At 38.1% G+C, this 26,304-nt stretch overlaps 1 protein-coding gene across 3 annotated transcripts in view; it reads left to right on the top strand.

Annotated features, from left to right (window-relative positions):
* Positions 1-14,953: 14,953 nt before the first annotated feature.
* Positions 14,954-26,304, top strand: part of LOC145766027 (filamin-C-like) — a 49,005-nt gene continuing 37,654 nt past the window's right edge. For all 3 annotated transcript variants that reach the window (XM_082577678.1, XM_082577679.1, XM_082577677.1), the window contains exons 1-4: positions 14,954-15,299; positions 20,624-20,875; positions 22,637-22,734; positions 25,890-26,037. In XM_082577678.1, coding sequence (XP_082433804.1) covers positions 14,954-15,299; positions 20,624-20,875; positions 22,637-22,734; positions 25,890-26,037 — 844 coding nt within the window. The remainder of the gene's footprint in view (positions 15,300-20,623; positions 20,876-22,636; positions 22,735-25,889; positions 26,038-26,304) is intronic.

Here is a 26,304-nt window from a genome sequence, read left to right as displayed (position 1 = left end):
ATGCGGCGGTATGCATGCCCGGTTATTGAGTTTGGCAGAGTCAAGTTCTCTCTTCAAGTGTTGTTGTTTATAAATTATTGTCCGCTCCGTTAGCTCAGTGGTTACGCGCCAGGCTCAAAAGCAACGCAAGTTCGACTCTCAGGGTGTGCGCTTGAGCAACGTAGCCTATTACAGGACTGCTCTTCATTCAGCGGCACCTAACTGATAGAATAATCCCCCGGCAACATCACTTCAACAATCAGAAAACTTCACTCCGCCAACTTCGGTAACCGGCCTGCGTCAAGAGCCTCTACAAGTATGCGAAACTACCAGGAATAACCAATCAAGGCTTTGTCAGTCCAAGAATAAAAATTCAAAACCAACCAACCATTATTTCATCCACTAGGTGCTGCTAAATAGTAAATTGCCTTTGAAATCATTGTTCATACGCATTACCTGGGAGTCGAACCATCGTGTTGTGATCTAACTAATTCCAACCACTTAAACTTGGTAATGTTTTATTTAAAAGGGAGTATTGTAATTTGTTGGTTTGTCGCACTTAAAACTAAATAGTTAAGGTTCTGCAAGAAAAAACAATGAAATCGGCAGATTACATGTTGTATTCACGACAGAAAATCGACTTAAGTGACAAGGAGGATTGCTATAGAGACTTACAAAGAGAGTGCTGACTGCTGATACCAACAAACAACGCAGCACATCAAAGATCTCAACCAAATCTTTTTTTTGCATTCTCTGGTATCCCTCACCTTTCGAACAACTACAGAGAAGCAAAACTTTTCCTCCTGCCAAAAATGGAGGCATAATGATAGACATCCAATCAAAATTTCAAGCAAGTCGCATCGACAGAATTCTACAACTGCGTCTATTGGGAGATGCAGCTATCTGGCACGAATGGGGCATGTTCAACCTCAGCTACAAATTGAGGTACATCTATCCTCTCTTAATCTCTTATAGCATTCCACATATGCTCCAAATCCAAACGAGATGTAGGCTACACTGATAGCTTTAAATCCTTCTGCAAGTTGAAAACCTTGAAACACGATTGGGAAAACACCTCCTACAAAAACATTTACATCAATCTGAAAACCCAAAATGAAAATATCTCTAAATATGATTAACAAGGAAAAATCATCTCTTGGAACGTGATTCTCAAAGAAAAAGCAATTAAAGATCTTCTTCCACCTCGTGGTAGGCCTACTGCTATTTTGCGTTCATCATTTGCACTCATCTATCCGCTTCTTCATTTCGGATAGCACATAGAGGGCACAAATGGGGTGACTTTGAAAGATCAATACAATCCAGTAGGGCAAGAATCACAAACTGCAAATTGTGCCAAAAACCTGATGATAATGTGACCCACGTCCTCACAGAGTGTTCTTTTGCATTAGGAATATGGGAGCTCCTGAAACAGCAACATTTCGACTTAACCAATGACAACCTCGAAATAACATGATCCTCTACAATCAGTACCCCGGCCGACAAAAGAAGAATCCAATATGTTTGATCATAAAGAAATGTCGCCAAACATACAATCATCCAAAAAGAGATATCTCCAGATATTAGCAACACATACATATGGAGCACAAAAAGGTCCACTATCCAAGCAGGGATATCTAAAGAAATGGATGCAAAAGATTTATTAGCCTCCGTCTAACAATAGAAGGGCTTCTGTTTATCGTAAATAATCTCTGTTTATCTTAAAATGACAATTGACACCGACAGTAATTTAATAAACTTTGTTATGAAAACCTACATTGCGTTATCACTAGGGCCAGTAAAAGTCATTAAAGTCATATTTTTTTTGTTGCTGCAAAAAGTTGTGAAACCGATAACAGTGAAACAACGACGCTGTTACGGGGTCAATTTAAGAAGTTATAAAGTCATAAAAAGTCATATTTTCTGTTTTAGATCATAAAATATGACTTTTCATTTTTACTTTAAAATGCAAAGATTGAACCCTAGTAACTTCGTAAACACAGCATTGGCGCATTCAGAACATAATTTATGGGTGGGCCTAGGAAATATGTTGGTGGGCCTTCACCAATATTGCCACGGCGGCCAGCATACAAAAACTTAGTGTTACCGGAGCTTCTACACAAGGCAGAATCTCCTGGGTTTCGAGTTAAAAAAAGTTGATTATGTCATCACAATCCGAATTGTCAATGAGTTGTCTTTCAAAGACAAAAGTGTCAAGTTGTTAAGGCGTCTAGTCAGCATGGATGATCTCAAGCGCGTTTGGATCCTGTTTGTTGCAGAGAAAAGTCTCTCAACGCTGCAGGACGTGGAAGGCAGTGTTATGATGGTCCTTAAAACACTGTTCATGTTCGGGAAAATGTCAGCAGGGCAGCTGTTCAGTACTTCCATTAATGCAGGAAAGTTTTCCCCGTCCATTTTCCGTCTGATGTGTTGAATGAATACAGCATGTTCAGCATCTGCGATCTCAATGCCATAGCCTACAGTGCACACGAACCATTTAGAATGTTTGTTTTTTTTTGCCAAAAGTGGCAGATCCAGTTGCGAAAGAGGCCGCTGCTCTCATTAATCCATACGCGTCGTCCATAAAGCGGCAGTTTAACTCCATTATCTGCATGTCAAGAATACAGTTCCACAGCGCCCTTAAATCCTCATTGCTCTTGACAGCCGACGTTTTTCCCAGCGTTGTGGTGACAACAGACTTGTGAAACTTCAGAGGCAGCTTGCGTTCAATAGAAGCAACCACGTCCCACTTAGTTATCTCATGTTTTACCATCAGCTCTTCTGTCAGTTTGAGCATGTCACCAAAGTTACCCTTCGAATCCTCGCGGAAAGTTGCATATGCAGCTTTCAGTATTTCAATCAGTGATATACAGTCTGCAGAGATGTACGTATGCGCCGCAAATTCTACGCCGCATACATGCGGCGTAGACTTTTTGTGTGCGCTAACGCTTGCGGCCACATTTTTTTGGATAGTTTGCGCTTGAGGATGCGCCGTAAAGTTTTCGCGGTTTTTTAGCGCATAGCGTCAACGCATACTTTTTAATGTCTTAGTTGTTGTTTGCAATTTTTTTTGTCAAACTGCGAAATGTTAACGTCTTGCAATTGCCCATTGTTCTAGTGTTGTGTCACAGTGTCATCTATTGTTCAGTCAGCTGGAGTTTGTTTGTATATCGCACTACTGCCTTTGACGCTAGAGTCCCACGTGGAGACTGAAGTCTTGCTGAAAAAATAAAAGAATTAGTTAAAACAACTTAGGCCTACTGAGAAATTACGGGTCAGAACAGAAATGTAATGTAAGCAAGCAAGTAGGTAGGTTGGTAATGCCGCTCCATGTAAAATGTAAACAATGACTTGGCTTCGTAGTGTGAAGTTTTTTTTTAGTCAAGCAGTGTTGAAGGCGTTTGTAAGTAATTGTGAGCACTTTAATTTATATTAGTTAAGTCTTGCATTTTGGGGCAAATCAGAAACTTCTCAGGCAATGAGCAGTGCAGCCTATGTATCTAAACAAACTCAAATATTTGGTCTCCGATCGTGATTGCTTGCATGATGTTGTACTCTGTATGTTATATGTAGTACATTACTTAGCCGGTTATTCTTGTTGTAGGCTATGTAGCGTAGACTGCGTAGTAATGTGTAGACCTACATACAGTAGGCTATCAAGCTAAGGTAATTTTTACTTGACAATTTATACATTCTGTTGCGTAAGTATGTAATTATATATGTTTTGTAACTTGATGAGCAGATGAGCAGTTTAGCAAAACATGCATCCAGGGGCCAATTGTGAGAGGCTTTTGAGTAGCCTACTGCTAATAACACTAGTAATGCTAACTATCCCTGAATGCTAATAACAAAGAGTTGTGCAGTTCAGAATCTAAACTTGCTTGTGTCTGGCAGTTTTGTCTTCCATTAACCCACTTTTTAAAAATCTTATCAGAAAAAAGCATAGAGCTTACTGAGAGAATTATGGCATTAAAAGCAACATTAGTCTTATTCAAACGGAATTATTTTAAAAAGAGTGTTTTTTATAATGGATTTTTAAGGAGCGACAGTTAGTAGCCTATAATAGGCTACTAGAATTTTCTTGATAGGCATATGCTACAGTTTCTTACACTACACTATTGTATTCAGGGAATAACTTACGGTAATACTAATCTCCAAGTGAAATGGAGCATGATAATACAAATCCATAGTCCTACATGGAAAAGTATTTTAAGCTCTTCTTCGAAAGGCAAAAACTTATATTTTCAATGCCAGATGTGCCTTCCGGCCAAAAAAATAATTTCTTGTAACGAGAAATCGCGAAGTGGCTTGAAAAGTGTGTTGGTTCGAGTGGTTTATACCGTGTGAATGTTTGGCACCTAGCAAACAAAATGAGTTTGCGCTAGAGTATGCGCTAACGCTGACGCCGCCAACTTTTTTTACAAGTTGCGTTGACGCATGCGGCGTATAGTTTTTCGAACGTTTGCGTTTGCGCTGACGGCGTCAATGTTTTTTGTATGCGCGTACATCACTGACAGTCTGTCACACAAAGTGTTGAGCTCTGCAGGCCCTTGGTGGCAAAATCACTGTTTTCAAACGGTTTGCAAAAAGTCACAAGCATGAAAACGAACTTTTTCGTTTGCATCTGCTGCAGGAGCTGCTCTGCTTCTATTTTCAGTTGTCCACTGGTTTCGGAAAAGCCAGCCAGAGCCTCCAGTAATACATCAAGCAACTGCAATATCTTTTGTACTGACCCTGATTTTGAACTCCACCTGGTGTCACATGAGCGCTCCAGCTCCATAGTCTGCGGGTTGGGATACATTTCCTTGTTCATTGGCTGTTAAAGTGGTATCATGCTGTGAAGGTGAAATAATGCTGCCACAGACAATTCAGTGCCACTTGGTTGTTCTACTGTAGTGTTAAACATTAATATGTTGTTTTTTCATGAATCTGATTTTGGGTGGGCCCACTGTCAATCTGGGTGGGCCTGTACCAATCAATCCCACCCGGTAGATCGGCCCCTGAAACACAGTTCAAAAAGCTTCTGTAGACATTGAATTTGTGGATGAGGGAAACAGTGAGAGTTCTCACGCTGAGTTTCACGAAGCTTTAGGTATATGGATCCAACTGATTCTTTCAACTAATCCATCTATTTTAAACTGTTAGGTTTGGTGGCCGTGCTTAAATTTACTTTTATCGACGTATCCTTTAAATTTACATCGCATGCACGTTTTAAACTTCTTTGGTTTTGCCGCCGTTTCCTTTTGTTGGTTTTATTCCCGTAAACTGGTGGTAACTTTATCATTGCTGTTGTTTTCCGACAAAGAAAAATAAATTGAATTGAATTGGGAGCAACATTTTCATTATTTTCTGTAGCCTAGTAATAGCGCTTTGCTGTTTAATATCAATTTACATTGTGACATCATCTTGACACATTATTTTGCAACACACAGTCTAGTCTCTGAATATTATAAACACTTGCCGTAGGTTAGCCAGTGCTGAGATCTTAAGAGCCAAGAGTACTTTTTTAGCTCAGAGCTTTGACTCTTACTAGCCTACATAGTAGCTGGCAGTGATGTACGCGCATACAAAAAATATTGACGCCGTCAGCGTAAACGCAAACGTTCGAAAAACCATACGCCGTATGCGTCAACGTAACTTGTAAAAAAAGTTGGCGGCGTCAGCGTTAGCGCATACACTAGCGTAAACTAATTTTGTTTGCTAGGTGCCAAACATTCACACGATATAAACCACTCGAAACAAACAAGTTTTATTTTGAATTTCCACAAAGAAACACAAGCATCTGCAAGTGTTCATCTAACATTTTGCTGTGTTTTAGTTCCAATATGTCTTTGCCCATTGAAAACATTCTTTCAACTGTAACGCTGGAAGATATTGGCGCGTTGTGGCGAAAAAAGACATTAAAAAGTATGCGTTGACGCTATGCGCTAAAAAACCGCGAAAATTTTACGGCGTAGCCTCAAGCGCAAACTATCCAAAAAAATGTGGCCGCAAGCGTTAGCGTAAACAAAAAGTCTACGTATACGTCTATACGTCTACGTCTACGTAATTTGCGGCGTATACGTACATCTCTGGTAGCTGGTTTGGTAGGTAGGCTACATGCATTAGACATTTAAATTTTGTAGTGATTTTTAAGTGAAACAGAAGCGTTTTGTTAGTTGTTCGAGTGTGTTTTTGTTCAAAATACATGTAAGAACTTACATAGCCTACGAGTTATTAATTATGAAGATTAACATAAATTTGATGCTCTAGAATAGATTCTAGCAATAAAGTCATATATTGTCATATACTTCAAAAAATAAAGTAATGTTTTTCTATTTTTTAGGTCATAAAAAATGGCCTTAGTTATCACCATCAGGTATGGATATTCACTGAATGCTCATAAATGCATGTTAATTCAACTACCCGTAGGCTATAGCCTACTTGCTTTACACCTAGACTACTGCAAAGGATTTGTTAAGAAAAACAGCTTAGGCCTACTGGAAACCTTTCAACCGTCTTTTCAAACAAGTACTCTTTATATACGGTATTCTTTACTTAACATTTGCTAACTGTCTCCTGTAGCTGACTGTACCAGCTGCACGACAAAACTTTCTGCAATTTAAAAAAGACCTGAATGTTTAACGTGGTACCAACTACAGCCCTTTTAGTGTCGTGAGAATAAGGTAATTGTTGTGAGCCTTCGTACCCCCTTCTTTAGATATCCCTATTTCCAAACCTTATGGGTGATCACGACAAAAACAAAAGACATAACACAAAAACATAACATTCCTTTGTCATCTGACATTTCCCCCCCACCTAAACCTCCTCCAACAGCCAAAAGAAAAAAGCACAAGTCGAGACTCTTTACTCAATCGCCCTCTCCGCCATTCTTGATAATAGGGATGACTGATTGCAACGGTGGGTCTCACTAGCTTGGTACGGTCGTACAACATCTTTAAAAAAGTACAGACAGTCAAGGGTGCAACAATCCATCTTTAGCCCGTCCCTTTCACTCATCTGAAACGGCCTGATGCAGGAAGAGTAATTGCAGCGGGGATTCTTTTACCGTTCCTGTCTTTCGTCCCACTCGCCCTGGGATGATGTGATTGCAATGGACCATCCAAAGAAGACTATGGGGTCAGCACAGCTGCTACCCTCTCTCTGGGTACCACTTTCTTGCATCTCCGCCAAATGAGGTGTCGGACTACAGCGGCCTTTTGGAAACGCCACTGGTCTTCTCCAAATGAGCACCAAGAAGAAGCACACGCACACCCAAATCAATTTAAAATCAATCCTTTTTTTCAAAACGTGCTAATTCTTGAGCTTGTCCCGCCGCACTCCTAGTCAGCTCCAACATTCAGCAAGAGGAAAGTTGAAACAGGAAGAAAAGCTTGAGGTACCCAAAAACCTTTCTTACATTCACAGATTACCATCTATCGTGGTGGGTCCCTTCGGTAAGAGTAAGTCCCGATCCTCCCTGGTAAGTATTATCCATGTAAGTATGGTGTGCCTTCTGAGTTTTTTTGGTGTGTAGACGACTCCCGGAGCGGACGCACTAATGATGAGTCAAGTAGCAATTCCATTTTATATGGAAAAATGTAAACTTGCAAGGTGTAGATCGTGTAGTAGAATCCATCTTGAACTCTGAGCGTTGCGCAAAAGAAAAAAAATAAGGAAAATTTTTTCGGGAAAAAAATTATGATGAATTATGCCTAAAGATGTGGTATTAAAACGTTACAATGCGATGTATTTCAAATTAAACAAACAAAAAAGGCACTCTGTTGGAGTCGAGTGCAGGCATCCAGTCAAAGTAGCCCAATACGTCGTTGATTGGCCGTCGATGAGGCCGGTGTGGGTACTGCGGCACCAGGCAGGGACGTAATAGTACTGATGTGCAAGCAGATCAAGGTAGTTTTAATTTTACATATAAAAAAAAAATATTATCTTGTTGCCACTTGGATGCAAGCTGTTTTGTTTATCTCATTTCTATTTCTTCCAGTTCTTCTTCCAGAAACTTCACCAGATTGTGTGTTTCAAAATAGTCTATGATTTTCCGGGTGATTGCAGATATTGACTTGCTAAAATGAAGTTGTTACATCAGGTTGGGCAGCAATAGAACTGAAGACTAATCGAAGGAAATCGCTATTTGCCAACATTGATCTTCAAGATCATGACCTTGATCTTCAAGATCATCATTTTATTCTTAGTGATCTTGATCTTCAAGACTGGTACCATCTTCAAGCCACCTAACGGAGTGGATGGTCGGTCTGCGCGTCATGGATGATGAAACCAAAGACTGGCTGCTCTCTAGTAATCTTCCAGTGTAGTCCGGAGACATCGTAAATCTAGGATGATAAAAGGGTAGACCCTCGGCCCCAGAAGCTCACACAACGACGACGACAACCAAAACTGGTAATCTTGCCTATCTCTGTTCACAGATGACTATGGAATCTAACCACGTTAAAAACAAGAAGTTCCGATCACAACTGGGATGAATTTTGGTTTGGTCCAGATAAAACTTGAAACTTTGATGACTGGTGGCCATAAATCAAGTTAAAGAGAGTTGTGTAAGAAGACGAACCAGAGCTGTTGAGAAGATAATTCAGGCAGGTACCAATAAAACTCTTGAGCCCCAAATTAGGACACTTCTAAGAAAAACACACCGTATCCAACGAATTCGAGGTAGCTTCTTCACGTTTCCGAGCACTTGGAGTGGTTACGGGCCCTTAAAATCATCCTGGGCAGGTCTAAAAGTGCCCTCTAAACTTCATGTCGGTTATAGGTAAATTGTTCGTAAACAGTTGTTCGTAAAACAATTGTTCGTAAACAGTTGTTCGTAAAACTAAATGTTCGTAAAACAATTCTTCGTAAAGCAATTCTTCGTATACACTATACATCAATTGTTCGTATGGGTAAATCGTTCGTAAACAGGTGTTAGGTCAATTGTTCGTGAACAATTTTTCGCAACAGCAAAGTTTGTCTGGAAATTTCCGATGAAGGTGCATAATGCAAGTTTTCCAGAATAACCAAGTTAGGCTACAACGACAAAAAAAATAAGCACAATGAAAAGCGCATTTTTTGTTATTTTTTCGAATACAACAATTGTCTGTGTGTAGCAATTCTTAGCTTGCACTACCAATACTACTTCAAGTAACTTCGTACAAATGGTCCACCAGCTAAGTTTAGTATGAAGTATTGTGTGCAATTCCACGCAAGTAAGCATAAATTTCATCATCTTGAAAGTCTTGACGCCAAGTTAAGACGACTCAGTTCCACATTTGAATTGCAAATATTGGAGGACGGCGCCCTTGACGACGATTTGGGCGCTCAACCCAAGTGTCCACCTCTGGATTGTACAATGGCTGCTCTCAGTGGCGGCTCGTGGTATTTATAGCAGGGGGTGCTGCAACCGGAGGTAGCCTATACGTGAAAGAGCGAGCGCCAAAGGCGCGATGCCAAGGGGTCTAGGGACATGACCCCCATAAATTTTACCTTATTTTAGTGGTATTTCATGAATTCTGAGGCTATTTGAGCAATTAATTTCCTGATGTTCATCAAGTTTAAATAGGCTGTTTTAGCATGTGACCTTTGGCCTTAACTTATTATCGTAAGTTAACAATGAACCTAGGTTACATTTAGGCTAATTTATAAAAAATCAACCAGGTTTGGTAACCACAAAAATTTATTGGTAGAGCTTTTCTTAAATTTAATTTAACAACACTAATGAAAACCTAGTCTAAGCTTTATCTTTTTGTGAAGAAAGCAAAGCACATTAGTCTAACCATGTAACAGCATCAGTCGCAGCCACCTAATATCGTGTTTGAAAACAACAGTATTTGCAACAGTAGCTAGCCTGACCACGTGACCAGCAACTGCAAAATTTGCAGTTCGAAATTGTGGGATTTGAAGCAACCTGAGCCAAAATATGACGTCACAATTTCTCTTTGTTCTTCTTTTATAAGATCGCAACTGCAGGGCTTGCAGTTCAGAGCTGCCAAATACAAAACTTAAAAAATCATCATATTTTTTAAAACCCAGAAATTATGAAACTTCTAGTCGGTAGGATCTATAGAGAACACGAGAAAAAACGTGAAATTAATAAAAAAAATAAAATACTGAAATGTGCAGGGGGTGCTGCAGTTTTGCAGTTTCTATGGACGAGCCGCCACTGGCTGCTCTAGCAGTTGTTACTCGTGCAGGATATTTCTTTCGAAAATGCTCACATTTCCAGTAAGTAGTTTCTTGCCCTTGTGCGTTAAGTGCACTATAATCTTTGTAATAAAGCTTGCCACCACACAAAAGTTTTGGCTTTCCTTTTTCGCTGCGCACAAACTGTAATGCCATGCTGAATCAGGGGCTCTACACTCTGTCTGCTCATCTACACTCTACAGCACGTCTTGCACAATTGTTGTAACAGTTTTTAAAAAAACTGTAGCCTAACTATTTTACGAACAATTGTTTACGAACAATTAGTATTACGGTCAATTGCATGCACGAAGAACTGCTTTACGAAAATTGTGTTTACGAAGAATTGATTTTACGAACAATTGTTTTACGAACAACTGTTTACGAAAAAACGTCCATGTTTTTGGAAAAGTCTTGATGGCTAGTGTGGAGGCTACACCGGTATGGTTAGCGAAACACAATGCTCGCTGTTCTATAGTGAGTAGTCAGGTAGTGCTGACGCCAGGAAGATCGCTCCCTTTCAAAAGAATTCCATTAAATGCTAGACAAGTAATCTTTCCAACTATTTGTGACGACCAGGGCCGGATTTTCGAATCTACAACCTCTAGAAGTGAACAGGTGATCAAGACAGTCGCTTTCAATAAAAGTCAGTTTTGTAACGCAGACAGAAAAATCCGTCAATTTATATTGATTCAACAATTTGAATTCAACACATTGAATCAAAGTAAAAGTGACAGATTTTGCTATATGGGAAGTCAGGTAAGTTTTGGTTCAATGCTCAGTGATTCATTTATAGTCTAAGGCTGTCTAATATTTTAAGACCCGATAACATTTATGACGTAATACGTCTAAAATTTACTATTTTGAATATAATGTTCTTTTAAAACGTCATTTGCGGTGTGAACGCTTCAAGCGTCGTGTTTCATGATCAATGCTAGAGATGCCATATATGGTGACACGATTGCTACAAACTATAGCCACAGGAAAACAGCCACCTACGTTATTGTACTTCTTAATTACGTTTTAGGCAATCTACTTTGGCCAATTGAGATCTGCGTGGTGAGAAAAGACTGTTATTTACATTCCATTGCGGTAAGACATAGCCTTTTGTGAATTCACGCTAAAAACATGCAGATAAATGAAGCACAGCTCATATCTCGTGTTAGCAAAAAGATCGTTCGAAAATTTGTTTTTGAATATCATGTCCTAACATACACAAAGGTGTTAAAGACTTTGACGGAAAATAACTTTTTACTTTTACCTTTGTAAAATTGTACAGCTGGAGTATGCCATAACCAGAGATGCAATCCTATTTAGCATAGTTGGTCTTATTTATGTTAATTTAAAATCTTTAAAGTGCAACCGTTGAATTCGTCTAGCTGGGACTATATTTCACCTGCTGCTCAAACAAGGATGAAAAGTTTCAAACGCCTTGATATGACATCACAATGTCGTGAAAGACATTAAACCAGTTTTGTCACTCCAACACAGCTTATTCAAAGCTTTATTTACATAACATAAACTTACATTGGTTCATGCAGTAACATAGCAGTAGTAACAGTAGTAGTAGTAGTAGTAGTAACATAGCAGTAGTAACATAGCAGTAAAACAGCAGTAGTAACATAGCAGTAACATAGCAGTAACATAGCAGTTGTGAGCCCCAAGCCTCTTTCCCTGTTAGGTTGTATGTAAAGTCACGGTAATTGCATCAATTAATACAGAAAATTATTTGTCAAGATTGTTATTGCTGATTTAATTGTAGTGTCACCACACACTTCTGAGGAAGGGGATGGTGCTGAACTGGCTTATGCAAAAAGGACGCTATTGTACCATTCTTTCTTTTATAGGCTTCTTTTTCTTCTAGCTTCTTCATTTTCCCACTTCAAGTGGGGTCGCTGGTGCAGATTGTAGTCCCCCAAATCTCTTCTTTCACTCCTGCTGTTTCAAGGTCTTTTGCCACCCCAGTCTCTCTATCTTCTTTTCGGCCTTTCTCGCTTTCGTTTCTTTTATAGACTAAGATGCCTATGCACCGCTCATAGGTAGTCTATATCAATGGGTAGCCTATCCGCCGCTCATGGACCAAGCCAAAGTTTTCATTTTGTAGTTAAAGAATCCCAAAAATTGAAACTATAAATCTAAATGAACTGACCGCGTTGGGGGTGTGGTAATTGTTGCCATGTTTTATATGGATGCGTTTGGGAGTTTTTTAACATTAAAATATCATAAAAAAGCACCTTTTTACTTTGCGTTTATTTTCGTTGCCTTTCTGCGTAGCCTACTACTCTGAGTATGGCCTATTATAAATAATAGGTCTGTTATAAATTTAAGAAGTATTTATCCAGTTTTTGCTTTTGTACACACTAATAATTCACTGCTTTGCTGCACATGTTTTTTGTTTTCAATAAGAAACCAACGTTTTAAAACTTTAAAACATATTTAATTTTTTTTGAAATTAGCTCACCCTTCTCTATCTAGTCTGATTTGGTGTATGGAGTTGGGATTTGAGTCAAAAGCCATTAAACAATTCACTTTTATAATGTAATAAGTTGACAATTGTACTAATAGGCTACCTACTTGTCTTACATTAAAAACATTAGAACAGTATTAGCCTGAAAGCGTTTTTTTCTTATTAATATAAGAAATTGAAAAGTCGACTTTTTCAGAACAGAGATTGTTATTGTTAAAGAAGGGTTGCTAAGCTATTGATAAGACTTCGCAAGGACGGATTAATGTAGACACATAACCTACACATCATTGTGTTTTGTCGAAATCGCCCGCTCTAAGACTACTCGTTGGATCCGTCCTGTTGCAAGCTCTACATCTTTTCGACGTTGTATAGTATGTACACAATTGTCCGACCCTATAGTTCAGTTATACCGGCGCCAGACTTTTAGAAGAAAGATACGTCACAATCATGCGGCGCTGGTTTGACTCTCGTGTGCGCTTGAGCAACGCATTTCAAGGACAGCTCACTATTCAGCAGCACCTGGTAAGTGAAACAATTTACAGATGACACTTCGTCAACCAGCGGAAACTTTGCTCTGAGTCTCGGTGACCGGGCCTGCGTCAGTGGTTCTAATTTCAAAACTTCTCATACATGCGAAAATACATGGATTGAGCTTCCAAAGAGATTTTCTCAGTTCAAATTCAAGGATAAAAATTCCACAATCAATCAGAAAATTAATAAACATTGTAGGGTTGAGCTATTAATTGTAAACTTGCATCGATTTTTTTGTACTTAAACTGGGAAGCGTTGATTGCTTTTTCATTAATCAAGGTCAATAAACTTGATAATAAATGCGCAATTCTGGTCTACGGCAGGGTTGCCAGATGGCCTTTTTTTAGGCCAAATTCCAGAAAACTGGCCTTTTTAAATTGCAGTTGGCCTAAAAAAATTGATGCAAATAAGGCCAGAAAATCTGGCCTTATTTGGCCCTTTTTATGGCTGCAAGTTTTGACCGGTTTAGAAAGTATTATTTTAAGGAAATTCAATTTCAATTGTAATATAAAAGTATCACTTAGAGGCTGACCTATATTTATTTTAATTTTAATTAGTGAGTAGAGACATAGGTAGAGAGTAGAGAATGTGTTAGCGGTGGACAGGGCGGTTCTATTAAGTTGCACCTGCCGTAAACCATAAAGTATACACTTGCCTTGTTTGTTAATGTGATGTGTTTGCATTCCATTTGTGCAATCTTGTCGTATTTTGTTTGCTGCTAAATAATTTCAAAACCGAGTATTAGTTTTAGTTCTTATGACATCTTAAACGTATTGATTTCGTACTGGGTTGGTCTGTGAATAAGTTTATTATAAAAGCCAGACGACAACACATTTCACTGATTGTTGAACACTCTACGTTTACTTCTGATCCGGTTTGCAATACGCAAAATGCTACAGAACGACAGGGAATCTTTGCATTGGTTTATTTTTGATTTTTTAGATTTGTGGTTTTAAACTTCTATACATCAAATAAGTTTTGATGTGAGTGAAGGCTATATTTTATATTGTTATTGCAAAATTGAATTTTATACCATCTTTAGTTGATACAAACAGTGTTTTATTTTAATAATTCTTCTGTAGTCGTGTATAGGATAGCAGTTTATGAAGATAGTTTCCAATCCTGTAGTTGTAGACATCCCTGGTACATATACTCAATAAGACAAATTCATGCTTATTGTTTAGCTAGATGTTCCGAATAGCACTGTTCATGAATTGAAGTAATAATGGTTTCTAGTTTATCTGTTACTACAGTAATTTTTCATTAATCAAATTATGCAAACGAACCGGTCATTATGCTCTGACAGTGCTAAATTATTATCTGTCATATTTGATCGTAAAATGGCATTTTCAAAAAATTATTTCAATTAAGTTGTTAGCGTTTATTTAGCCTTAGAAGTAAATAAAAATTTGGCCTTTTTTTGGCCTTATTTTATAATGGATTTGGCCTTACTATAGCTTGAGTATCTGGCAACCCTGGTCTACGGTCCAAAATAGCTGGCGGGAGTTAAATTTATCTTTAAGTTTTGGGCAAAGTGTAAACGAAAATGAAAATGTTGATAACTCCTGGCTCAAAAATCACCTTTTAACATAGCTTATTCAAGCAAAATTTTGCTTGATTTTTGTGTGATTCGTATTTGTTCACCCACGTTTGCAAATAGCTTGTTTACAAGAGAGCACTGTTGGAGCAAAAGAGTGAGATATTCTTTAGTTTCTTTTAAGTCGCTCTTATACCCGCACCTCATTTCCATTTGCTTGTATTGACCAATCAAAATACAACCGTCTACCGCTATATAATGCTCAGGAAAGCGAAATGAAAATCAGTACAGATGTGTACGTTTCAGCAGCAGAAGTTTATTTGGAAGACGACATGCCTGCAACAGAGCGAGAGTTAGCCCAAGATGCGCCTTGGAAAAAGATTCAAAAGAATACCTTTACAAGATGGTGTAACGAGCATTTGAAAAGCGTCAACAAACGCATAGCTACGTTGGAGACGGATTTATCTGATGGGTTGCGTCTTATTAGCCTGTTAGAAGTGCTTTCTCAGCAAAGAATGGCTAAACATAATAAACGACCAAACTTTAGACAAATGAAGCTCGAAAATGTGTCAGTTGCTCTCAAGTTTATCGAAAGTCAGAGAATCAAACTTGTCAGTATTGGTAAGTAGTCTTTCAAACAAACCCTTTGTACGTTAAATTACCCTAATATTTTAATGAATTTTGTTAACTCAATGGTTAATCCTTCAACAAATTAGGCATTGACATCGTTAGAAAGATGTAGAGGTTTTGGCGTAGATAAGGCTTTTAGCTTCCCATGCTGATATAGTTCACGTTATTGACAAGTAAGTAGGCTATATGTTGACATATTTTAACACTGTAGTTTACCCTGCTTTAAGTTTATATACAATCTATGAGGTTAACAGTGTAAAACTTGTTCTTGTTATTAATTTGTTATTAGTTTGTTATTGCTACAGTATAATCTTTTGATGTCAATTACTGTATAAATATTTCATCAAGCTTATTCATCTTTTTCTACAAGCTTATCTCTTCCAAGGTCGTTGTGGCAAGTTTCAGCATTACGCATATTCTCAATAAAAGCATGTAGGCCTACTAAAGATTTCCTCAAATACCGCAACCGCTAGACTTGACCTATCATGGAATACTAGTAAAGTTCGCTCAGTAGAGCGTAAATACAAGTAAATATAGATCAGTAGAGCGCTCGTAATGCTTTTTGTAAGTGCATTAAGTTGCAGTCGTTTTAGCTTAGCTTGCAACAGACCACTAAACCGAGGAAACGGAAACTTGTGTTAACGTAGGCACGACTGAGCCAGGGTAAGCTGTACCAAGAATTAAGGTTTGTCGATGGCAGTCGTGAATTGTTGCTGAATTGCTTGTTCAGTGGTCCCACTGTGTATTACCAACAGGACAATTACAAAATTGCGTTTTACAAGGAGCCACTGGGTTAACGATAGTTTTTGTTCTATAAATTGCACTCCTTACACTGTTGATTTGCTTTCAAACCTTTTGCATTGAATTCCGGCATTTTGCACATGTTTTATTTATCTCCATCTTTCATTGATCACTTTTGCAGTCTTTTACCAGCGCCGACGCAAGTTCATTTTCCTATCTACATTCACCTGCGTCTGCGTACAAGAACATTTCTTCAACTGTTTTTAGGTTATGCAACTGTGGTTTAATTTGTTAAAAAGTATGTGTGATTCACAGTCACATAACCTTAGCCACAGCGGACCAGATAAGGCAAGCAATTAATTGATAACTTACTGGTTTTTCTGCAAAGCTTTGTAAAACGTTAAAGCTTATGAAAATGAAGTTTCTATAATTTATCTGACTTGTCACATTTACTTTTTTGTAAAGTTTGAGATTTAGCTCACCATATGATGACACCGGTACAGCTTGTAAAAGTTCTATCTCTGCACTTTGTGCACCTACCGCGAAATTTTGAACTACCCATACATTAAACTCTGTCATTGTTACACTTGTTGACGTTAAATCGATGTAAAAATGACGGATTTTGCTGTCTGGACCAGCTCTGCTGCAACGCGGAAATGTGACATCTACAGTAGCAACATTAAACCATTGAGAATATATTATGTTTTCATCAATTGATTCCAAGGTTCATTCTGCACGTCTACATTAATAGAACCTGAAGAAACACATTTCCTGCTCTCGTATTCACCATTTCAGTCATGGGTTAGGTTGGTAGCTTTCGCTATTATGAATGGGATGTCTATTCAAGCGACAACCTCTGGTTAGGACTTGTTCCAAATGTACATCGTTTCAACGTTGCAAGACTTTGAAGAAATGCAAACAGAAAACCCAGTAAACAAAACTTACCTTTTTCACATCGTTTCAACTTCTGACAACGTTGATGCGATGTAAAATTGTAACATATGTTTGTTGTGGTGAACGAAGTCAAAAGACGTTGAAACATCGTCAAACGATGTGAAAATAGCTTTTGCTTGCTGGCATACAAACCAATCGATTGGTACAAAGATGGTTTAAGTGAGTTGTGGCTAGCTGTCACAGCATGTTCTAGATCAGTAATTCACAATTGCACTGACCCGGTAGAAAAAATATCCGTCGTGGACGTTAAATTAATGTAAACAAGACGGCTTTTTCTAGCTAGAAAAATTGCCGAAAGTTAGCGGGGACACTACGGCTTGTAATATGCATTCCCAACCATGACTGGGTTTGAATATTGTTGCTATTGGTATACTGTAGGACGTAGTAACGTTTAATTACAGAGGAACGTTTTGTATTCCATCTCATATCGTTCGATTAAGTATTTAATAATTTTACAACAAAAAAGCGTTTTTATTCAATATCGCAGTTTTGCTGAATAGTGTCACATCAAACTTACAGGTGTAACGGTCCAGGAGTTACTGCGGTCCAAAAGTTACCGTGCTGCTGCAGCGTGGCACACTAGAAATGACGTCAGACCACAAATAGCCACAGCTGCCCGGCGCTTCTGAAAGCGATGCAAAAACAAAAATTTTACAACTCAGTTTAATTGAGTAGTTGCTCTCAAACTAATGCATACCTTTTCATTTAAGATTAATTAATGTCTAAAATTGTCAATATAACTTTTTGAGGAGTAGAAATTTCAATTATTTTCTAAAAAAAATAATTAATTATATTTGGCAATCCTGGTAACTGTTGGACTGCGGTCACTCTTGGACCGTTACACAGGGATTCAAACATGCTTTTTCTGAACGAACATCTTAACTGTAGCAATCAACTTTGCTTCCCCATGCCCTCATCGCTGTTAAAATTTTTTTCATTTAAGTGAGCAAAGACGGTGGTTTAAAGTTGCAATTGTGTCTCAATTACATGATTATCTTGCAGTTGTTTGGCGACTAAATGCCAGGTCCATAGTTGAGAGCAGACACCAAAGGACAAGATAATGTGAAAAGACAGTTCTCGTGCTTGCGATGCAAACAAGTATTGCGGCAGAAACACAAACGCCTTTGTAGAATTGCCTCAATACTCTGCTTATATGTCGTTTTCAGTCAGCCTTTTACAGCCCTGCACACAGTGCATTACGCAGGCGTTCAGTCAAACGTGTAATAGATTCATGCATGCAACCACACTCGTTTCTGTTTTTGAAAATTGAAGTAATGAAAACTGATCAGTGTTCTCTTGAAATAGCGATAAAAATAGATTTTGCTTTGTGTCGTTTTTCCATTTCGATCAGTCTTGCGTTTCGTAGGTTTCACGTTAAAGAGAGCTTTCTGTTATCGTTTAATTGACCAACTTAAAACAAACTTGAGTTGGCTGATGAGCTGGTGCTTTAATTCATTTTTCGTGATTGTAAGCTTTCAAATTAAGCAATGAAATCGTTCTGCTTCACTCCATTTACGTCTTTCAGACGAGTACCAAGCACGCTCTTCAAAAGGATTTCTTTGCCAGATTTTTCCTGCAAACTTTTTTAACGTTGTCAGTGAACCTCGCAACCTTGTCGACCTTTCGAGCATCGTACCAGGGCTGTCACCACTTGCCCATGCAGTGTAGCCGATTAACTTTTTGGCCAATCGCTAAAAAAAATCAAGTTTATTATAATTTATTCATACACCGACAATTTTTTTATTGAAGAGGATGTAGCTGCAGCAAGGAATAAGTGCTAGAGTAAAACAAATTCTGTTTTAATAACGCAATGATTTCACCTCGGCAATGAAAATATGTTTTATGATTCAAAACGTATCTTGTGTGTAAAAATTATATCTTACGTAGATTGTTATTTTGTTCTGTTCTAAAATCTATGATCCATGCGTACCACAAAGGTTCAGAATTCAAAGAAGATGTAGCCTAATAAAGAATAGCGTGGTATTGGCAAACACACAATGTCACAAGAAGACTAGTGCCTTAGTGTGACTGTGCTGCTCTTAAAGTAGCTTTGTGGCCAAGGGATTACAGAACGAAAACTAGTGCCGCCACATATGCACCTGACACAGGTCAACTTCACCTTTCACAGAGTGAACTTGTGTTTCCACTCAAAAATACTAAGAGCCCCAATTCTTCTTTTCTATGGTACCTCAGAACATCACAAATTGTTGTAAGATGACCACGGTGCCAAGCTAGGTACTTGTCATTATAAGATAGGAAGTGAATCATAGATGATTGCAAGAAGTGTTGATTACGTAAGCGACTGAGCATTTACCCCGCTAAAACGTATTCTTCTTTTTACATAACGTTAACATCTGATGACGTTGAATCTTGGGATGTGGCCGTTTGTTTGTAATTCTGTGTATCATTGCTTTGTGATGCTTGACAAGAGACTGAAAATGTGTGTCTCTATAAGACTTTTGCTTGGTGGTCGATGTCTTCAATATCTGAGGCCGCTCGTTCACACGTTTCTGTAAATTTCCTTGCAAGCAAAAGGTTTATTTAGACTACACGTGACGTAGTATAAATAGTACAAGTGCGATTTTAATAAATTGAAAATAAACTTCGTTGGGCCGTTGATTGTGTTGTTTGGAAAGCCTGTATGGCAAGATCTTCTAGTCCGAGAGATCCAAACCCATGGTTGTAACATTTATCGACTAAAAACTAAGAGTTACTTGGCAGTCAGTTGCTACTTTTGGTAACTGGACGTTCATTCAAGTGATATAGCCTAATAGATGGAGTTTCTCTTTTAGCAGCATGATCGTTGTTTATTTCACAAATCACAAGTGTTGGTAGATACAAATGACTAATTTTAGCCTGATGTACCTGATACGACAAACGTAGTGTTCGTTTGAAAGACACACTGACTCGAACACCTCTCGGCATTGCACAATGCACACGACTAGGGAACTGTGTTCCGAAACCTAGTGACAAACCGCTATCACCACAGCAAACTCGCAGCATCAGGCTAAAACAGGTCGTTTGTATTTACACTTGTGAAATATTTAAGTAATGTTTTGTAATAAAATTTTTATACAACTAACGACACTTACCAAATAATACGAAACCAAGGAAGTTTCCAGAAATATTTAATAAAACTACCATTCAACGTTTTATAGGCAGAGAAAACTTTTTCTCGAACCGTTGCGTTGAATGGTAGTTTTATCAAATACTTACCAAATAGTTGCTGAAAAGACATCAGACTATTATGATAATTGCATTAGCCTAACTGAAAGTAAATGTCGGGAAATCAGTAACCTTGCTTGCCCCATTTCGATGCAGGTTCTACATTTTTTATAATTTTCTTGTTACGGGCGACCTTTCTCTGTCAGAAACCTATGACTAAAAACCACTTCTTGTTTTAAATAGTATTTTTTATACCAAAGACAGGCAAGACACAGCAATAACACAGGTTATTGTTGTGTCTTGCCTGTCTTTGGTATAAAAAAGCAAACTCTCTCCCGAAACTATATAAATAGTATTTGTGGAACAGTATTTGCAACATCATTTTTCTTCATTCAGTCTGACGCTGTCATCTTCTTAGAAATTTTGATGAAGTCTAATATAATTTTCGATTACAGACAGTAAAGCTATTGTGGATGGAAATTTGAAGCTTATTTTGGGATTGGTATGGACTCTTATCCTCCATTACTCCATCTCCATGCCGGTGTGGGATGATGACGATGAACAGGTAGAGCAATCCAAAGCAACCCCAAAGCAAAGACTCTTAGGATGGATTCAGAACAAAGTTCCACAAATGCCAATTACTAACTTCAAAGGAAATTTTCAGGATGGGAAGGCGTTGGGAGCTTTGGTGGATAATTGTGCACCGGGTTGGTAACCTCCCAGACAGCAAAATTCGTCATTTTTACATGATTTAACATCTGCAGTTAAATCAATGTAAAAATGACCGGTTTTGCTGTCTAGGCTATTAGCAAACTATTGTAAATATCACAGTTGTGTGTGAGAGTAATGTATTATGGTGTCTCCTCGCATGCCTACTTGCGGTGGTTAAGTCATAAATCTAGAATAGCGGTTATGCACTCGAACTTACAACGCGTGTGAAGGTTTCTTTAAAAGTGACTGTAAAGAACAACACTACAACAACCACCACGCTTTAATGTTTGGTGGTGGTACTGCCTGCCTGTATCAAAAATTGGTTTTCTGACTGATGAGTCAAATCAAAGCGGAAAGTCAAGTTTGAACAAACAGTTGGTTCACTGGTGTTTGACCATCGTTGCAAAGACTATGGATGGTTTGTAATTAAGTACTACGCTTCATGTAGCGTAGAATCTTAATTTAATAACGAATTTCAAGATGTTTGTTATTACGAAACACATGTTGAACCGCGGTTGTACAATGTACATCCCTTGAGAGTGCAGTAACATAATTATAGCATTGCGATGGTTTCGCTTAGTTTGCACCAGAAGAGCGTATCATGTCATTGAGCTAAATGCCTGGTGTACAGTCTCATTCGATTTTTTATTGCACATCACAGTTATTTGCTTTTAAAGATAGGCTATCGTGTAACACGTTTTCAGTAAAAAGACATAGACTCCTCCCTGTGGAGCTTTTACTATACAACCTACCTTGCTGTTTGCTTTGATTTTACGCTGGAGTGCTTTTTGTAGATTTAAGGATATTTTACGATTGAATGCAGATAGTGCTACTGTATTAAAGAATTTTCTATATTTTTGATCTTCCTTTTCTCGTGCTGTTCTGTTGATATTTCGATGCAATGAATTTTCTGCGTTGAAAAAGTTTTGGCAAAACGTTCAATGTGTATAATATGACTTTTGTATAAATTTATGTTTAGTCCAATCATCCACTTTGTAAAAACTGGTAGACGGTTTCACTTTTGAGTCTACCTTTCTTCCTGTTCTATTTATGCTCTTAACTTGTTTTCGTTTTCTTCTTTTTTTTCTTCATCTTGATCCTCCTGTCTTCGATGACAAAGGTCTGTGTCCCGGTTGGGAAAACTGGGATCCTAAAAACAGCTTGGAAAACACGATTAAAGCCATGAATCTTGCAACTGAACATCTCGGCATAGCTCAGGTCTGAGGCGTGTTGTAAACTTTCATCACGTGATTGTCACGTTTCATCAGTTACGCAAGCATGAAGAGTGAAATCACAAAAGAAACTGCATGTTGCTACGAAACGTAGGCTACTGGCTTTATGATACGAGAAAAACTGTGTCATAATGTAAGAAAAAATACACATTTTATAAAATTTAATGAACAACACAGCTCATAGTTATTTTGTGTTACCAAACATACACACTGCAGATAAAACATATACAAACATACACAATGGTATCTAAACACTCTGATTCAAAAACCTTTGTACTTTATTTGTTCGGCTGCTTTCATAGCACTTGCTACACCAAGATACTTGCTACACCAAGATGCTTGCTACACCAAATATAACATTGTATCGCCGCCTTAAACCTGTTTTTTTGTTAATTGGAAACTCTTGTTCAGTTTTTCCTGCGTATTTTTGACATCCATATGTTTTGCATGTTCCTCGCTTTTCTTCATCGTATGCTTTCATCATCTTCCATCGTTGATATTTCACCCTACTCTGGGAACTGCTAGGTCTTTGCCCCGACTGGGAAGACTGGGACCCAAACAACAAAACTGACAATGCAGCTGAAGCCATGCAATTGGCCGAGGAATGGCTGGGGGTACCACAGGTAAACATTTAGGCATGCAGAAATCTAACCTCATTAATGCAGTAACCAGTTCCAATTTTATTGTGATAATTTTCACGATTTCATTACACAGTGATATTATATAACTGACTTATCGGCATTACACTCAGTGTACGTTTATACACAACGGGGCAAGATATGTCTATAAGGTTCCAGCCAAGAAAATCACTCTCTTTTTGCATTGATCTAACGTCTGCAGACGTTGCATCATTGTAAAAAGACTGATTTTGTGGCTATGACTTTATGAAACATATGCCACCTCGTCTCTTTTGCATTCAGCAAAAATCGTGCTGCTAAGTCCCTCGTGTGTCATAGCATGATGTGGTAAACTATTTTTTACATGTTTGCAGTTTATATCTGCTTCTTGGTAAGTAGACTGATAAGTCCAAACCTTCCAGCCTTATAAGTTATAGATACCTGTAAACATGTAAAACCTGAATTGGAGGCGTTCTGCATGTCAAGACATAAATATAAGTTTTATTTTTAGGCTTAAAAATCGTTTTTCGAGTAGCTTAACGTTTCTCATTTTGTAAATTGACGTAGTTTGGTGAAAAAGTTTTAGGCTGCAACCACGTTTTTCAAACAGATACTTTTCAACATTCAGCAAAACATGACGTGATTTATTGTCATTTCAGCAGTAGGCTGCACCAGTTGCCATGGATGTGTCACAAACTTAATTTGTTTCTAGTTCAGCATTAAGGCCGAGCAGTGAATAACGCAACATTTGAGCAAAACGCAAAAGAAACACAAGCAACTTGCGTAAACGATTAATTAACAAATGAAAAACAACCTGGGACTGAAATGCGATACTTATGCAAAAGTAAGTCTGCCAATCTCGGTAACCGGCCCTGCGTCAAAAGCCTCTACAAGTATGCGAAACTACCAGGAATAACCTATTAAGGCTTTGTCAGTCCGAGGATAAAGATTCAAAATCCAAACCAAAACCAAGCCTAGGTTTGTATTCTTTTGTAGACTTTACTTTTTCGCTTTTAAGTCAGTGTCCCTTAGGTAACGATATCCGAACTAGACAAAGATTGTTGTAGTAGTATACAACCATTTTAAATTATAGAAAAAATACTTTTTTCATATCTTTATGAATCTTCTTAAAGTGGCCCTGCGTGAAATGGCTGCAAAATTATTTTCAAATAAAAAAAGATTAATATTTTTTATAAACATCAAGTATCCATGAACTGTCTGATGCTGCGTAAACCCAGGTTGAGAGTAGGGACACCACATTACGTGACGCGCAGCTCCGCTTTTCCGGCAACATTAGAAGGGTCAATTGTCAATTTGAAATTTTTTACGCCTTGCTACTAGCTTACTTTTATATTTTAACAAAAAAACCTTAAATCAATTATTTTAAAGCTAACTACTCATTTTATATAACCCATAAAAAGTGCATTATTTTGTAAATCAGAAAAAAACGTAACCCTTGTAATGTTGTAGTCTTGTAGATACACCAAAATCAGATCTAGGTTCGCATCCACATGATCTAAAATCTCCAGTTGACAGCCACTTTGCTGGAGTTGTTAGATCAGCGCTACAAAAGTCATAAGCTTTGTTGAAAGGTGATTACATCTTGCAATGTATTGAATGTACAAAAAAGTCTTCTCACCGAAAATGCATCATGCTTTATGCTTGATTGGACGAAATAACAAATATTGTACCGCTTAAAAACTTTCTCATTGAAAGTGGAGATGCGACATAATTTTCTTGTGTCTTGTTCCGAAATTTATACTTTTAGCTGCGTTTCATTGAAAGGTAACAATTGATATCGTAGGTTTAATGTAGAAAGAACGTTTGTATTATAACAAAAATGCCTCATTAAAAGGCTTATGGAAGTAAACAAAGCAATACTCCCATGCGCAAACATATAAGGTCATATGCGCCTGAAGATCTCCTTGCAGACATTCCAAGCATACCAATAAAGTATTTAAATGAATAACAACTACCTTTGTTTCTAATGTTGCTTCCAGTCAGTTGCATTGTTTCAACATTTAAGACGGTTAAACGATAAAAAATGGCAACTTTGGCTGGATGGCTTTTGTATTGAATTGATAAAAGTAGATGGGAAATTTGTGTTGTTTGTCAGTTTGCTTAGCCTCTGTTGAAACCACACGATATTTGGTTATCGTACCTGCCGGCTTGATTGTGGTGTGATGGTTCGTTGCTCCTGTCAATCCCAATTGAAAAAGATACTGCGCAAAGTAAACCTTCACAAAGTTCTTAATTTATGGATACAGTCTGTATGCAAGGCCGCTGAGAGATATGAGCTGATCACCTTCCCATGAACTGACCGTCTGCAAACGTTGAATCAATGTAAAAAACGTTTGATTTGCTGTCTGGGTTACTCCCATTAGGACCGAAGGTTTAGCAAATGAGAACCTTATCTTTTCATCCACCAACGCATGCATTGTTGGTGGCTGTTGTCAAAAATAAATGAAAGTTTAAACAATGAAAATATTAACTTTATTTGATTGTGGTAAGTGTTTACGCATGAAGGGATTCTTAATTGAGCTCAGTTATTAATAAAATTTAAACTAAATTTAAAGTGAATGAGGTATAAACCTTGGTGTGAGTATAAAGGAAGGTGATATTTTAGCAGTTTGAAACATTAAAATATATACTGGGGTATCAATACATTTGGAGTATCATGTGCCATCAGAACTGGTTTGAACAAAAACACTGTCCTTGGGCGTAGCTGCTAATAAATTTCTCACTTATTTTATAATGATGTACTCGCTCTTCATAACTTCGTTGCCACAAAAATCCAGTTTAATCTGCTCATCAATGTCTTTACCAAATAAGGCGCCGTATGCCTCTTTATTGACTGCATAGCCTGGAGCCGGTCACGTGAACGACAACGCGATTTGCTTCAGTGATCAACAAAACACGGTTACCAACCCGTGTTTAATTAAACTGTAACGAAGTGGTGTGTCTCTGCACTTCTGTGAATTAGCCTGGGACTATGGTTTATGAAATAAGGTTTCCTAACGTTGCAAAAACGTAGATTAACGTTACCAACCCACAAAGGAGTGTAATTTGATCTCTGCGGCCAATTACAACCATATCAACTTGACAGGCCTGCTAAGTTGGCATGGTTTGGCTTTCACTCAATTTGTTCATTTCTTGTTTAGGTTATCACCCCTGAAGAAATCACCGACCCAAATGTTGACGATTTGAGTGTAATGACGTATTTATCACAGTTTCCTAAATCGAAACTAAAAGATGGCGCTCCCTTGAGGCCAAAAGCCAACTCCAAAAAGGCCCGTGCTTACGGAAAAGGTAGGTACATTGTATCTTCACACCTGCTTGTTTTCAAAGCGAGCCAACAATGTAGCCAAAGGGGAATTGCAAACTCCAAACCCCTTTGTGAGACATGTCTGACGGTAATGAAATCAAGAACAACAATAATAAATAATATTTTGTTCGTTTTCCACAAAATTTTGGACGAATTTGGTTCTGTTCGATGGGCTAGTTCGTCTGGGTTACCAAACCTTTTCTTTCAGGACCCTTCGGGGCGAGAACATGACCCAATGTTCCCCTTTGAGT

Source organism: Aplidium turbinatum, chromosome 3 (assembly GCF_918807975.1).
Source record: "Aplidium turbinatum chromosome 3, kaAplTurb1.1, whole genome shotgun sequence".
Lineage (NCBI taxonomy): Eukaryota > Metazoa > Chordata > Ascidiacea > Aplousobranchia > Polyclinidae > Aplidium > Aplidium turbinatum.
Note: the sequence above shows the minus strand (reverse complement) of the source record. Positions and strands in the feature narration are given on the sequence as shown.